Below are 15,945 nucleotides of genomic sequence, written 5' to 3' on the forward strand. Positions count from 1 at the left end.
AAATAGGTTCTCTTGATTTAATGATTAACCCAGTTAAGTCTTCGTTGGTTGTATTTAAAAATGGTTACCTTAGGCGAGGGGTATTTTGTCCAGTGGCAATTCACCTGTCAATCAAATGGTCTGGATTGGATGCCACTTGTTGTTTTACATGCAAAAAATAGATACAAATTGGTTAGTTATATTTAAATGTGATTTGTCTGCAAATTCTGCATGTACTATAGATATCATGTGTAGTCTATATTCCTGCACATTTCTTTTACATTGCAGATACAGGATTTTGTTTTGGACTAATTGCTTGATAGCCAAGCCATTTATACATCGCTTGGCATAGTCAACATGTAATATTGCTAGGCATAGAGTTAGTCAAAATACATGATATCACAAGTAATTGTGCCCCTAAAAAAACCTGCACAGACAATGTGATGGTTACAGAGTCCTAGCTGTTCCCAAACAGATGAAGCCTTCAACCTGTGGCTTGACTTGGCTGTTAATGGTTGCGTTGATACAACACTACAGTAACACCTGCCAAATGTAGCCCAAGGACAATGGTAGGGAGGGTTTTTCAGGCCAAGACCATATGTTAGCTGGCAAAAAAATATGACTTCCTCTTCAGTCCTTTATAATTGTAAACCATGCAAATGAATGGCTGGGTGATATGGAAAGGGCAATGACTAGAAAAAGGAGAGTAGCTTTAAGGAGAGTTATTTAAGGATAGTTATTTAGTTGGACAGTCTGTATTTGGCTATTACCCTTGCCCTGCACTGGTCACTTCTGATCTATTTGAACAGCCCCCCCCCCCCCTCCTTACACTCTTCAGTACCACCAGGCCACATGTGTGTCCCCCTGTCTGTCCAGTTGCCACCTGCTTCCCAATCTCAACCCCAGGCCCACACAGCCGACCTCGGCAGATGTCCAAAGAGTGGACCAAAGGAGGGGGGCAATGAGGCCAGGGTGACATACTGAAATTCAGAAAGGGAGGGGGAGATCTAGAGACAAAACCAGAAAGAAATAGGGTAGGGATAAAGACAGAGGGGGGTGTGTGTGTGTGTGCGCATGCATTATGTGAGACTGTAAGTGCATCCTAGCATCTTTGTGACCCCTGGACAAGTAGATTGGATTTCTACTCTGTTCTCTCTTACTAATCGACATGGACGGAGCTGAGCCTTGAGTGCATGGCTATGCATTTGTTCATGTTATACCGTTCTTCTCATTACAGATAATGGGGAATTCGTACGCAGGGCAGCTGAAATCTGCTCGCTTTGAGGAGGCCCTCCACAACTCCATCAAGGCCTCCCTACGCTCCAGCAGTGGAGACCCACAGCCCATCTTCACTCAGCTATACCTGGAGCCTGACCAGTATCCTGGCAACATGGATGGTACTTCTCTCTGTCTGCATGGCTCCATTCTATGTCCTCATCAAGGTCGTTATGTATAGAAACAGTGCAGAACACTAGCTATAGCCAGTTGACTCATTCATTAGTCGATCATAGATAACAGAAACACAGAGAGAAAAAAAACCTGTCTTTCTCTGATCGTTATGTTCAATTATGTTAATGATAACCCGTTGAGTAGGACTTGAGAATTAGTCATTACATGATACCCACACACACAGCAAATCCATATCATCTCACGCATTTTGTTCTCTTGAAGAGAGGTAGACTTGAAAGTGGCCATGGTCATGTGTTATGGGCTTGTCCTTCTCTTGAAAAAGGACTTGCAAAGCCTCCGATCTCCTTCTCCTTGCCTTTTTGTCTGGCATCTTCACTCCAGGAGAATTTGTTGTGTTGTGCAACGTGGTCTATGACGGGGACATTATGTCTTACGGGGTCATTGTCTGTTATTGGGTCAGATATCAAGCCCAAGGTGGACCTGTGCATGCCGTGTGGGGGGGAGCCTAAGGGTCAGGATCTGCTAAACGGCCAGGCCTCTAACGGTCTGGAAGAGCTGGAGGAGGAGGACGACTCTGACACCAGCAGCCCCCCGCTGCCCTACCTCCACCAGGGCCCTGCGCCCGACGGCTGCTGCACCATGGACGGTAAAAATCCTCAAAAAACATCTCATACTCCTTTTGTCCTGGGAACCCCCGGGGATTCAAATCCTTGCTAAAAAAAACAGATCTTAAGAACACATTCTCTACTTAGGAACACCACATGTTTGCAACAATATTCACCATGGTATGTTCCGATGTATCGTAGACATCTATACAGACATTATTCAGCAAGCTGACGACGATAATACTAATTCCAGTGAACGCGACCATGGTACGTGTACTGTGTGTTGTTGTTGTGGATGTTTACTTCCCGAGCTGACTGTTGTTCTGTCTCTCCTTCTCAGGGTTCTGTCAGGCCGGTAAGGACCTCCGTCTGGTCTCCATGGCGACGGAACCGATCGAAGTTCCAGCTGGCTTCGAGCTTGTCGGTGCCAAATCCTCCAGCGTCCCAGAGCACATCCTGGTGTGTTCCGTGGACAGGCGCTTTCTGCCTGATGAGAACGGGAAAAATGCACTTTTAGGTCAGTCCGGTCTCTCTGACCTGATATACTGAGGTAGACATATGAGTATTTTACCCGCTCAGCTTAGATGAGTCATCGGAAAGACTTGATTTTTACCACCCTCCATACTGTAGCTTGCAACTAGTTTTGATTGCTGTTAAATTCAGCATTTGGTTAACCTGTGCTGTGGCCTCCTAATGCCACATTGAGTTGAACAGCTTATTTTTGCTGTTCATCAATGTTTGGCGATAGAAATATTGACATAAGACTATAATGTATCCTTATAATATGTCCTCTATGTTATTGTGTGTGCAGGGTTTTCAGGGAACTGTGTTGGCTGTGGGGAGAAGGGGTTCCGGTACTTTACTGAGTTCTCCAACCACATCAACCTGAAGCTGGCCACGCAGCCCAAGAAGCAGAAGCACTTAAAATACTACCTGGTGAAGAACTCTCAGGGTGCTCTGTGCAAAGGACCCCTCATCTGCTGGAAAGGTGAGATGTCTCTCTGACCCTATCTGCATTAATTTCATACACTTTCTGCAACACTTTCTCTTATACCTGTGTTGTACTACTGTAATTACACTAGTAACATTGTATGTTGCTACAACTTGACTGGATGTTGCATAGTAGTTTAGTAAATGGTTACCCGGACTATTTGCATTGTGTGCCCCCCCAACCCCTCTTTTACGCTGCTTGCTATTCTCTGTTTATCTTCTATGCATAGTCACTTTAACTATACATTCATGTTCATACTACCTCAATTGGGCCGACCAACCAGTGCTCCCGCATATTGGCTAACCGGGCTATCTGCATTGTGTCCCACCACCCGCCAACCCCTCTTTTACGCTACTGCTACTCTCTGTTCATCATATATGCATTGTCACTTTAACCATACCCACATGTACATACTACCTCAATAAGCCTGACTAACTAACTGTCTGTATATAGCGTTGCTACTGTTTTATTTCTCTACACACACACACACACACACACACACACACACACACACACACACACACACACACACACACACACACACACACACACACACACACACACACACACACACACACACACACACACACACACACACACACACACACGTGTACCCCCCTATTGGTTAAAGCCTGTAAGTAAGCATTTCACTGTAAGGTCTACCTACACCTGTTGTATTCTGCACACGTGACAAATTTACTTGGATTTGATTTGATTTAAAATGCATTATAAATGCGTAGTAGCCTAATGGAGTTAAGTGGTTTTTGTAATAACGTAATAATAAATAAACATAATAATGTGGTATTGGTCTGGGGCTATATTTGTTTTATGACCCATCAATATACAGTATATACAAAATGTATCATTGATTGATTCACTGATAATATGTTCCAGCTCTATTTTAAAATGTTATTTATTTCTCTCCTCCTTTTCCCCAGACTCCCCCAGTTCTCCCCTTTCTCCCTCTCAGACTAGCAAGACGCCCAGTTCTCCAATAGCAACCTCCTCTTCCCCTTTCTCCCTCCTCAGGTAGGACATGCACACCCTCCTCTTCCCTTTCTCCCTCTCAGTTGCAAGGAGAATGGAGGCACCAACGGACACAGCTCTTCCCCTTTCTCCCTCTCAGGTAGGACATGCACACCCTCCTCTTCCCCTTTCTCCCTCTCAGGTAGGACACACGCAAAACCTCCTTCCTCTTTCTCCCTCTCAGGTAGGACGCACGCAAAATCTCCTTCCTCTTTCTCCCTCTCAGGTAGGACACACGGACACACACACCCTCCTCTTCCCCTTTCTCCCTATCAGGTAGGACACACACACCCCCTCCTCTTTCTCCCTCTCAGCTAGGACACACGCACACCCTCCTCTTCCTCCCTCTCAGGTAGGACACACGCACACCCTCTTTCTCCCTCTCAGGTAGGACACGCTCATGGTAGTCGACTCTGTCTCAGGTTATAGTGCTCATTCAGTGTGAGATCTAAGAGAGACAGGGCAAAATGAATGGCAAATAAAACAAACTGTAAATTGAGAAATCATGTGACTAAACTAAACAAAAATAAGAAGAAACTGTACTATGAAACAAAAATCAATTATATAAAGGATGATGGTAAAAAGCTTTGGAGCACCTTAAATGACATTTTGGGCAAAAAGGCAAACTCTGCTCCATCATTCATTGAATCAGATGATTTATTCATCCCAAAGCCCTCTGATATTGCCAACTACTTACATTTTTTATTGTCAAGAATAGCAAACTTGGGCATTAAATGCCAGCAACAAACTCTGAATGAATAATAATGGCGCCAGAGGGGATGGCTGCCGTTTTACAGGCTACTAAACAACTGTGCTATTTTGTTTGAAACTTATTTTGGACACAAATTTGCTGCTACCATCTCTTATGACTGAAAAGAGCTTCTCGACATCAGAACAGTGATTACTCACCTCAAACTGGACAAAGATTTTTTCTTTAATGAGTCCGACGCAAAGGATATACTGCTTTCCGGAGACCAGGCCCAAATCCCCGTCGTTCATGTGAAGAAAAGCTGGAGATACAGAGGGAGAAGGTCAGGGTCTCTTGTGAGGATTCGTAGGCGAGTGAGTAAATTGCCACTACCATCGGTTCTATTGTCCAACGTGCAATCCTTGGAAAACAAACTCGATCTACGGTCAAGACTATCCTACCAATGGGACATAAAAAACTGCAATATCTTATGTTTCACCGAGTCATGGCTGAACGACGACACGGATAATATAGAGCTGGCTGGGTTTTCCATCAATCGGCAGGACAGAGCAGTTACGTCTGGGAAGACAAGGGGCGGGAGTGTGTGTCTATCTGTCAATAACTGCTGGTGCGCGATGTATAATATTAAAGAAATCTCAAGGTAGTGCTCACCTGAGGTAGAGTACCTCATGATAAACTGTAGACCACAGTATCTACCAAGAGATTTATCATCTATATTATTCGTAGCTATCTATTTACCACCGCAAACTGATGCTGGAACTAAGACTGCACTCAGCAGACTTTCATGCAGGCAAACTTAAATCTGTTTTACCTAATTTCCACCAGCATGTCACAGGTGCAACCAGAGGAGAATAAAAATCTAGACCACCTTTACTCCAAACACAGAGACACATGCAAAGCTCTCCCCCGCCCTCCATTTGGCAAATCTGACCATAATTCTATCCTCCTGATTCCTGCTTACAAGCAAAGACTAAAGCAGGAAGAAGCAGTGACTCGCTCAATACGGAAGTGGTCAGATGACGTGGATGCTACGCTACAGGACTGCTTTGCTAGCACAGACTGGAAGATGTTCTGTGATTCAGCCAATGGCATTGAGGAGTATACCACCTCAGTCAACGGCTTCATCAGTAAGTGCATCGAAAATGTCGTCCCCTCAGTAATCGTACGTACAGTACATATCCCAACCAGAAGTTATGGATTTACAGGCAACATCTGCACCGAGCTAAAGGCTAGATCTGCTGCTTTCAAGAAGCGGGACATTAGTCCAGACGCTTCTAAGAAATCCCGCTATGCCCTCCGACGAACCACCAAACAGGCAAAGCGTCAATACAGGACGGAGATTGAATCTTAATACACCGGCTCCGACGCTCGTCGGCTGTGGCAGGGCGAGCAAACTATTACGAACTACGAAGAGCAACCCAGCCGCGAGCTGCCCAGTGATGCGAACCTACCAGAAGAGCTAAATGCCTTTTATGCTCGCTTCAATGCAAGCAACACAGAGCACCAGCTGTCCCGGATGACTATGTGATTACGCTCTCTGTAGCCGATGTGAGCAAGACCGTTAAACATGTCAAAATTCACAAGGCCGAGGGCCAGACGGATTACCAGGGCGTGTAGCCATGAAGTGATTTGAAAGGCTCGTCAGGGCTCACATCAACACTACCATCCCAGAAGGCCCAAAAAATTGTCAGACTCCAGTCATCCAAGTCATAGTGTCACAGGTCAGGTTTTCTCCCTTGAGGGTACTACCTGAGGTTGCCACTGGAGTGCACCCTTGGGTAACTTCCAGTATCCAGGTGACCCTGATTGGGCTTATTGGGATCACATGCTGGATGGCTATTTAGGTTCCTCTGTGGACTGGGCCAGTTGCTCAGGTCTCATGTTTTGTTCAGTGTTCTCGTGTGCCCTTGCTCTGTTGTTTTGCTATGAAGATCTTGAGTAAATATTCTGGATTTACCCTTACCTCTGCCTGCTGTGTTTCTCTGCACCTGGGTGCGAGTTCGTACGCGCATTAATGTCACAGTAGACTGTTCTCACTGCTACCGCATGACAAATGGAACCGTAGTGCCAAGTCTATGTCCAAAAGTCTCCTGAACAGCTTTTATAAGACGGCTGAACAATTAATCAAATGGCCACCCGAACTATTTACATTGGGGGGAAAAAAAGAATGTTGAACCAGACACAATGCTATTTCACAACTGACTCTCACCACGCTTATAGGGAGGGGCACTCAACATGTGCGGTACTGACACAAATGACTGTTGCTTGGCTGACAGAAATTGATAACGATATGATTGTGGGAGCGGTTTTGTCATGCATCTTTTGACATTATCAATCAGTCTGCTGCTGAAAAAAACGTGTGTTGTGGCTTTACATCCTCTGCTACACTTGAAGTCGGACGTTTACATACACCTTAGACAATTACATTTAAACTCAGTTTTTCACAACTCCTGACATTTAATCCTAGTAAAAATTCTCTGTCTTAGGTCAGTTAGGATCACCACTTTATTTTAAGTATGTGAAATGTCAGAATAATAGCAGAGCTTTTATTTCTTTCATCACATTCCCAGTGGGTCAGAAGTTTACATACACTCAATTAGTATTTGTGGGGTGGCAAGTAGCATAGTGGTTAGAGAGTTGGACTAGTAACTGAAAGGTTGCAAGATCGAATCCCTGAGCTGACAAGGTAAAAATCTGTCATTCTGCTCCTGAACAAGGCAGTTAACCCACTGTTCCTAGGCTGTCATTACAAATAAGAATTTGTTCTTAACTGACTTGCCTAGTTAAATAAATAAATAAATTAAATTGTTTAACTTGTCAGGTTTGTAGGCCTCCTTGCACGCACACGCTTTTTCAGTTCTGCCCACAAATTTTCTATAGGATTGAGGTCAGGGCTTTGTGATGGCCACTCCAATACCCTGCCTTTGTTGTCCTTAAGCCATTTTGCCACAACTTTGGAAGTATGCTTGGGGTTATTGTCCATTTGGAAGACCCATTTGCGACCAAGCTTTAACTTCCTGACTGATGTCTTGAGACGTTGCTTCAATATATCCACATAATTTTCCTCCCTCATTAAGCCATCTATTTTTGGAAGTGCACCAGTCCCTCCTGCAGCAAAGCACCCTCACAACATGATGCTGCCACCCCTGTGCTTCACGGTTGGGATGGTGTTCTTCGGCTTGCAAGCCTCCCCCTTTTTCCTCCCAACATAACGATGGTCATTATGGCCAAACAGTTCTATTTTTGTTTCATCAGACCAGAGAACATTTCTCTAAAAAGTACGATCTTTGTCCCCATGTGCAGTTGCAAACCGAAGTCCAACTTTTTTAATAAGGCGGTTTTGGAGCAGTGGCTCCTTCCTTGCTGATCAGCCTTTTAGGTTATGTCGATATAGGACTCGTTTTACTGTGGATATAGATACTTTTGTGCCCGTTTCCTCCAGCATCTTCACAAAGTCCTTTGCTGTTGTTCTGGGATTGATTTGCACTTTTCACACCAAAGTACATGGCTGAATAATTAATGAAATGGCCACCCGGACTATTGAAAGCAGCGAACTGTCTCTTCAAACATCTAACACACAGCTCAGACACCTATACATACCCCTACAAGACATACCACCAGGGGTTTCTTCACAGTCCCCAAGTCCATAACAGACTCTGGGAAACACACAGTACTACATAGAGCCATGACTACATGGGACTCTCTTCCACATCAAGTAACTCAAGCGAGCAGTAAAATCAGATTAAAAACACACACACGCACACACACATACTAAAATACTTAACCTGATGTGTTAGCTGTGCTGATACGCACCATTGGCATGACTTCAGTGTCCTATCTCCTGACACTGACCTTGAGCTACGTCCTGCTCCCAGTTAGGTCATCACGCTCTGTCAGGGAAGGGAAGTGGTTTGACACAACACCCCTTCTCCTCTCCCCTCCCTCCCTCCTTCCCTCCCTCCCCTCATCTCCCATCCCTCCCTCCCCTGACCAAGATTACATCTGGCTTGAGTGTAGAGTGTCTGTTTGTTTACAAAGCATTGTTTTGTTAAACAGGACTGTTATGGATTACTTGTTCTAATGGAACAATTGGATTGAGTCATTATTGTTGATTTGTTTGGAGAGATTTTGGTTAAAGCAATTTGACAGGACCCAACAGTCACCCTGTGCTCTTATTACCTTCCAGACTCCCCTCCTACCAGGACTCCCTCTGCCCCCTCTGTGTTCTTCTCAGCACAGGACCTGGCCCGAGACTGCAGCTTTCTCAAGCCTTTGGACTCCCCTGGGGGCAAGACTCTACCAATAGGTACAGCTCTTATTCTATCAAATCAAATAAAATGTTATTGGTCACATACACGTGGTTAGCAGATGTTATTGCGGGTGTAGTGAAATGCTTGTTTTTCTAGTTCCAACAGTGCAAGTAATATCTAACAATTTCACAAAAATACACACAATACACACAAATCTAAAGTAAAGGAGTGGAATTAAAAATACATGAATATTTGGACGAGCAATGTCAGTGGCATAGATTAAGATACAGTATATACATATGATATGAGTAATGCAAAATATATAAACATTATTAAAGTGACTAGTGTTCCATTATTAAAGTGGCCAGTGATTTCAAGTCTATGTACAGTTGAAGTTGGAAGTTTACATACACCTTCACCAAATACGTTTAAACTCAGTTTTTCACAATTCCAGACATTTAATCCTAGTAAAAACATCACATTTTTATTTGGCGTACCCCCGACGGCATTGGGCGAATCCCCTGGAGGTGTACATTGTCAGGCAGAAACAGAGCGCTGGCAACCCACAGCGTCTTCCCCTAACAGGACTGGTAACCTATTCTCACCAGATCGGTCTTTGAAACCTTGAACAAGAGTTTTAAATTGTATATGGTTTTATATTTGTAATATTTTGTCAGGAAATGCAGCTCTGTCTCAGGTTCTGCTGTGGTTGTACAGCCTTTCCTACAGGGCCGCAGGTTTCCCCCCGTGTCTACCCTTCTCAATGGCAAGGCTGTGCTCACCAAGCCTGTACTTTGTCAAGGTTTTTCTATGGTTTTGATCAGTAACCATGGTCAAATAGTTTGCCATGGTGGACTGTCGATTTAGATAGCGCTGTATTTTGCTTTGTGCTTCCCTATAGCGAATGTAGTTTTGTCTTTTGACTGCTGTTGTCATTTGGTTTATTCTGATTGATTGGATGTTCTGGTCCAAAAGGCTTCAGTGTGTTAGTAGAACAAGTTTGTGAACTCAGCCTCAATGAACACCTGGATGGTGGTCATGATATAGGACTCGTTTTACTGTGGATAAAGATATTTTGTACCTGTTTACTCCAGCATCTTCACAAGGTCCTTTGCTGTTGTTCTGGGATTGATTTGCACTTTTCGCACCAAAGTACGTTAATCTCCAGGAGACAGAACACGTCTCCTTCCTGAGCGGTTTGACGGCTGCGTGGTCCCATGATGTTTATACTTGCATACTATTGTTTGTACAGATTAATGTGGTACCTTCAAGCATTTGGAAAGTGCTCCCAAGGATGAACCAGACTTGTGGAGGTCTACAATTTTTTTCTGAGGTCTTGGCTGATTTCTCTTGAATTTCCCATGATGTCAAGCAAAGAGGCACTGAGTTTGAAGCTAGGTCTTGAAATACATCCACAGGTACACCTCCAATGGACTCAAATGATGTCAATTAGCCTATCAGAAGCTTCTAAAGCCATGACAACGTTTTCTGGAATTTTCCAAGCTGTTTAAAAAATCAGTCAACTTTGTGTATGTAAACTTCTGACCCACTGGAATTGTGATACAGTGAATTATAAGTGAAATGATCTGTCTGTAAACAATTGTTGGAAAAAATACTTGTGTCATGCACAAAGTAGATGTTCTAACCGACTTGCCAAAACTATAGTTTGTTAACAAGAAATGTGTGGAGTGGTTGAAAAACGGGTTTTAATGACTCCAACCTAAGTGTATGTAAACTTCCGACTTCAACTGTATATAGGGCAGCAGCCTCTAATGTGCTAGTGATGGCTATTTTAAAGTCTGATGGCCTTGAGATAGAAACTGTTTTTCAGTCTCTTGGTCCCAGATTTGATGCACCTGTACTGACCTCGCATTCTGGATGGTAGCGGGGTGAACAGGCAGTGGCTCGGGTGGTTGTTGTACTTAGTTTTTTTTACCTTCCTGTGACATTGGGTGCTGTAGGTGTCCTGGAGGGCAGGTAGTTTGCCCCCGGTGATGTGTTGGGAACCACCCTCTGGAGAGCCCTGCCTTTGCGGGCGGTGCAGTTGCCGTACCAGGTGGTAATACAGTCTGACAGGATGCTCTCATTTGCGCATCTCTAAAAGTTTGTGAGGGTTTTAGGTGCCAAGCCAAATTTCTTCAGCCTCCTGAGGTCTGTGTGGGTGGACCATTTCAATTTGTCAGTGATGTGTAGGCTGAGGAACTTGTTTCTGGATGACAATGTGTTAATCTATTGTATGTGTAATTATATCTCCATCGTATAGATATTGTTACCTCACAACATCAGCTTTAAAGTGTTTTACAGCATGGTACATTATATATAAATAATATCTAGTAATATTATGCAGACATGCCACATATGCAATAAGCTTTAGCCCATGTATTTCAAAGGGTCAGGAAATAGCCCCAGCTTCACTTCTGCAACGGAAACATGCGGTCTCTCCTTCACTGCAGCCGAGGTGAGTAAGACATTTAAACATGTTAACCCTCGCAAGGCTGCAGGCCCAGACGGCATCCCCAGCCGCGCCCTCAGAGCATGCGCAGACCAGCTGGCCGGTGTGTTTACGGACATATTCAATCAATCCCTATACCAGTCTGCTGTTCCCACATGCTTCAAGAGGGCCACCATTGTTCCTGTTCCCAAGAAAGCTAAGGTAACTGAGCTAAACGACTACCGCCCCGTAGCACTCACTTCCGTCATCATGAAGTGCTTTGAGAGACTAGTCAAGGACCATATCACCTCCACCCTACCTGACACCCTAGACCCACTCCAATTTGCTTACCGCCCAAATAGGTCCACAGACGATGCAATCTCAACCACACTGCACACTGCCCTAACCCACTTGGACAAGAGGAATACCTATGTGAGAATGCTGTTCATCAACTACAGCTCGGCATTCAACACCATAGTACCCTCCAAGCTCGTCATCAAGCTCGAGACCCTGGGTCTCGACCCCGCCCTGTGCAACTGGGTACTGGACTTCCTGACGGGCCGCCCCCAGGTGGTGAGGGTAGGCAACAACATCTCCTCCCCGCTGATCCTCAACACGGGGGCCCCACAAGGGTGCGTTCTGAGCCCTCTCCTGTACTCCCTGTTCACCCACGACTGCGTGGCCACGCACGCCTCCAACTCAATCATCAAGTTTGCGGACGACACAACAGTGGTAGGCTTGATTACCAACAACGACGAGACGGCCTACAGGGAGGAGGCAAACTACCTGCCCTCCAGGACACCTACACCACCCGATGTTACAGGAAGGCCATAAAGATCATCAAGGACATCAACCACCCGAACCACTGCCTGTTCACCCCGCTATCATCCAGAAGGCGAGGTCAGTACAGGTGCATCAAAGCTGGGACCGAGAGACTGAAAAACAGCTTCTATCTCAAGGCCATCAGACTGTTAAACAGCCACCACTAACATTGAGTGGCTGCTGCCAACACACTGTCATTGACACTGACTCCAGCCACTTTAATAATGGGATTGATGGGAAATGATGTAAATATATCACTAGCGACTTTAAACAATGCTACCTTATATAATGTTACTTACCCTACATTATTCATCTCATATGCATACGTATATACTGTACTCTACATCATTGACTGCATCCTTATGTAATACATGTATCACTAGCCACTTTAACTATGCCACTTTGTTTACTTTGTCTACATACTCATCTCATATGTATATACTGTACTCGATACCATCTACTGTATGCTGCTCTGTACCATCACTCATTCATATATCCTTATGCACATATTATTTATCCCCTTACACTGTGTATAAGACAGTAGTTTTGGAATTGTTAGTTAGATTACTTGTTGGTTATCACTGCATTGTCGGAACTAGAAGCACAAGCATTTCGCTACACTCGCATTAACATCTGCTAACCATGTGTATGTGACAAATAAAATTTGATTTGATTTGCTCTGTGCCCTGGTCTGAGTAGGAGAAGGAGAAGGACCTGTTGCCTAGAAACAGGCTTGTTTACGTAGCCAAGCATAGTCCAGATGGAGCTGCGGTGTGTAGATTAGCCTCTTCTACTGACTGGAGACACACACACAAACACACACACTCCTCATCAATACTGAGCAGAAAATCCCTGTAATGACTTTTTAAAACCTGGCTATCCATTAGCTCGTTTACAAGGTTGAAAGATGGACAGGCCTGACCTACACATACCAATCAATGTGTTAGCGTAAATGCACACGCAGTGAATCTGAGACTGGAAAGTTCCCCATCAGTTCATTGGCAATAGGAAATCAATTGCTCAGTGTTAGGCGGCCCTAAATCATTCTTATGTATTGTTCAGTCTCTATATTAGGAAGATACCTTTCAGGATAATTGGTTTTATTTTGTAAATATCAAATACATGTATTTATTTACTCTTTATTTACTATGAAGAAGATCTAAGCACGCACTTCGCGTATGGCGTCTCTCAGAAGGCTGTCAAAACATTATCTTACGAAAGTTAATTATTTAGCGTTGAACCATCTGAAAAGGAATTGTGGTGAAATGCATCAATAATGTATGGTGTGTCTGTGTGTCTGTGTAGTACCCATGGCTTTAAGAGTGAACGGGCCGACCAACGGACTGGGTCCAGACAGCCACCCCCCTTTACTGAGCCCCTCTCAGGTGTCTCTGGGACCCCAGGGACAGGGGTACAGAACCTCCGACCTAGGAGACAACCCTGGTGAGCTCCACATTCGATTCCCTAACCTCGGTGATGTTAAACATACACAGGAAATGTCTGCTTGTTGTGTTCCTGTTATGGGTGAATTGCAATACATATTTACTATTCCGATTCCAATTGAATGTTTCTCTGCACCTGCGTTTTCTTTTTATTACAAATTTTAGTTTCTGAAATATGAGGTAGAATGTAGTATAATTTCTCATAGGTCACCATTGTAGAAGCCCTCTGAATTATTTTGAGAACCCAGACCCCTTTTGAGAACCCAGACCCACATTCTGCAGTTACAACATGAATGAATTTTCATGTTTCTCTTGTATTGTTTTCTGTCCAGTTTCCTCTGCCATGATCTCAGGCCCGCCCAAAAAGCGCCACCGCGGTTGGCACCCTAACCCCCTGGTGCCAGTCCCCCCTACAGCCGTCCCTGTGTCCGCCATCCGACCCATCGTCTGCTCCCCAGGTCTGGCAGAGCTTTTGATAATGTTTCGTTGTTTATTTACATAGGGACACATTCATTTACAACACTGAAAAGGCAACAGTTAGATGAATTGCACCATCACACCACAGCGTATGCTTAACGTCCAGAGCGTGTCCTGAATAGATACAGCCCTAGTAGACTTTGCTTCATGAGGAATTCTTTGAAATGTCATGCACCACCTGCATTCTTAGAAAAAAAAATGGTGATATCTAGCACCTAAAAGTGTTCTTTGGCTGTTCCCATAGTTTGAAGAACCATTTTTGTTCCAGGTAAAACCCCTTTGGGTTCAATGTAGAACCCTTTTGATAAAAACAAAAAAAAGAGTGCACTGTAGCCCCAGACTTTGTGAAAGTGTGTGTGTGTGTGTGTGTGTGTGTGTGTGTGTGTGTGTGTGTGTGTGTGTGTGTGTGTGTGTGTGTGTGTGTGTGTGTGTGTGTGTGTGTGTGTGTACATCTGACGTTGATTATTACATTGACCTTGCTTTTCGGGAGAAGGAAGGACAAAAGATCCATGAAATGCTCTGTTGTCAGGGGTGATTCATTCAGCATCTCCATGGAGATAGGTTAGTGCAGATCTGAGCAGAAGCTGAAAGAGTGGGTACAAATTATCTTTAAGAATTAGAAAGGTCCTGATTTCCAGGATCTGCTTAATGTGCAGCAGTTTTGTAATCACAGTATTAACATGGTGTGTCTATTTCTGAACAGGCTCTGTGCTGGCCATGCCCACACCTCAGCTGCCTGTAGCAGGTGTCCTTCAGCCCCAACCCGTCACTGCTGGAGAGACTGTCATCGTCCCTGACAACCTGCTCAACACATCAGGAGTCCGTCCTGTTATCCTCATTGGTAAATCCTCCTCATAAAACTGTATTCTCAATTTTAAAGACACTTTAAAGACACTACTGTACCAGGATGTGATTTAGAGAAAAGAAAGAAAGACACACTCTATATAACTCCAAATGATTTAATGAAGCAACATTTCAGGACACAGTGTCTTCCTCAGGGTATATGATTGACTGACTGATTCTGGTGTTTGGTTTGCAGGGCATGGCACATTACCATACTTCTATGGGAACGTGGGGGACATTGTGGTGAGCCCTCTGCTGGTGAGCTGCTATAAGGGCAACCAGTTGACTGAGAAGACACTGTCCAGCCTGGGACTGACTGGCAGCCAACTACTCAGTGTGGAGACCATGATCCTCCTCACCCTGCAGTACCTTGCACGGCTAGGTAAAGGCTTCAAAAGACTCATACACACACACACACGTTACATATGAAAGGCTTATTTAAAAAAGGTTTAATCAGAAATTGAGGCTGATCGTTGGGAGGCTGAGCTAAGCCAAAGCCTGGTTGTTTTAAAGTTTGGTAACACTGAGGTAGTTGGACCCCGCTCCCCCGTTGTAACTCAAAGTGCTCCATTAGCTGCTGCTGCTGCACTTGCTTTCACTAATGCACTATAGTGGCTCCAAATAGCTAACATGACCTTGAGTTGCAAAGAACTGTAATTTACTATGCTTCTCAGAGTTTTGACTGAAGAAGGACATGGATCATTTGAATCTAGCTGTTTTTTTCTGTCTGTCGGCAGGACAGAATGGCAGAGTCCGGTAAAGTCTAATATTAAGGAAGGCTCTGGATTCTGCTCGCCTGAGTTAGAATACCTCATAAGCTGTAGACCATGCTATTTACTGTCTGTATTTTTCGTAGGTGTTTATTTACCACCACAGACTGATGCTGCCACTCAATGAGCTGGGCACGGCACATAAGAAAATGCTCACCCAGTGGCGGAGCTCCCATGGGCTGGTGATTTT

General features: G+C 44.4%; 1 protein-coding gene across 1 annotated transcript in view; it reads left to right on the forward strand.

Annotated features, from left to right (window-relative positions):
* greb1l (GREB1 like retinoic acid receptor coactivator) overlaps positions 1-15,945 on the forward strand; it is a 76,015-nt gene that overhangs the window by 41,096 nt on the left and 18,974 nt on the right. Inside the window, exons 3-13 of the mRNA XM_052464263.1 lie at positions 1,217-1,376; positions 1,850-2,035; positions 2,335-2,511; positions 2,806-2,982; positions 3,924-4,014; positions 4,056-4,111; positions 8,907-9,026; positions 13,529-13,666; positions 13,998-14,123; positions 14,846-14,983; positions 15,182-15,367. Coding sequence (XP_052320223.1) covers positions 1,220-1,376; positions 1,850-2,035; positions 2,335-2,511; positions 2,806-2,982; positions 3,924-4,014; positions 4,056-4,111; positions 8,907-9,026; positions 13,529-13,666; positions 13,998-14,123; positions 14,846-14,983; positions 15,182-15,367 — 1,552 coding nt within the window. The 5' untranslated portion in view covers positions 1,217-1,219. The remainder of the gene's footprint in view (positions 1-1,216; positions 1,377-1,849; positions 2,036-2,334; positions 2,512-2,805; positions 2,983-3,923; positions 4,015-4,055; positions 4,112-8,906; positions 9,027-13,528; positions 13,667-13,997; positions 14,124-14,845; positions 14,984-15,181; positions 15,368-15,945) is intronic.

The sequence above is a fragment of the Oncorhynchus keta genome, chromosome 15, assembly GCF_023373465.1.
Source record: "Oncorhynchus keta strain PuntledgeMale-10-30-2019 chromosome 15, Oket_V2, whole genome shotgun sequence".
Classification (NCBI taxonomy): Eukaryota; Metazoa; Chordata; class Actinopteri; order Salmoniformes; family Salmonidae; genus Oncorhynchus; species Oncorhynchus keta.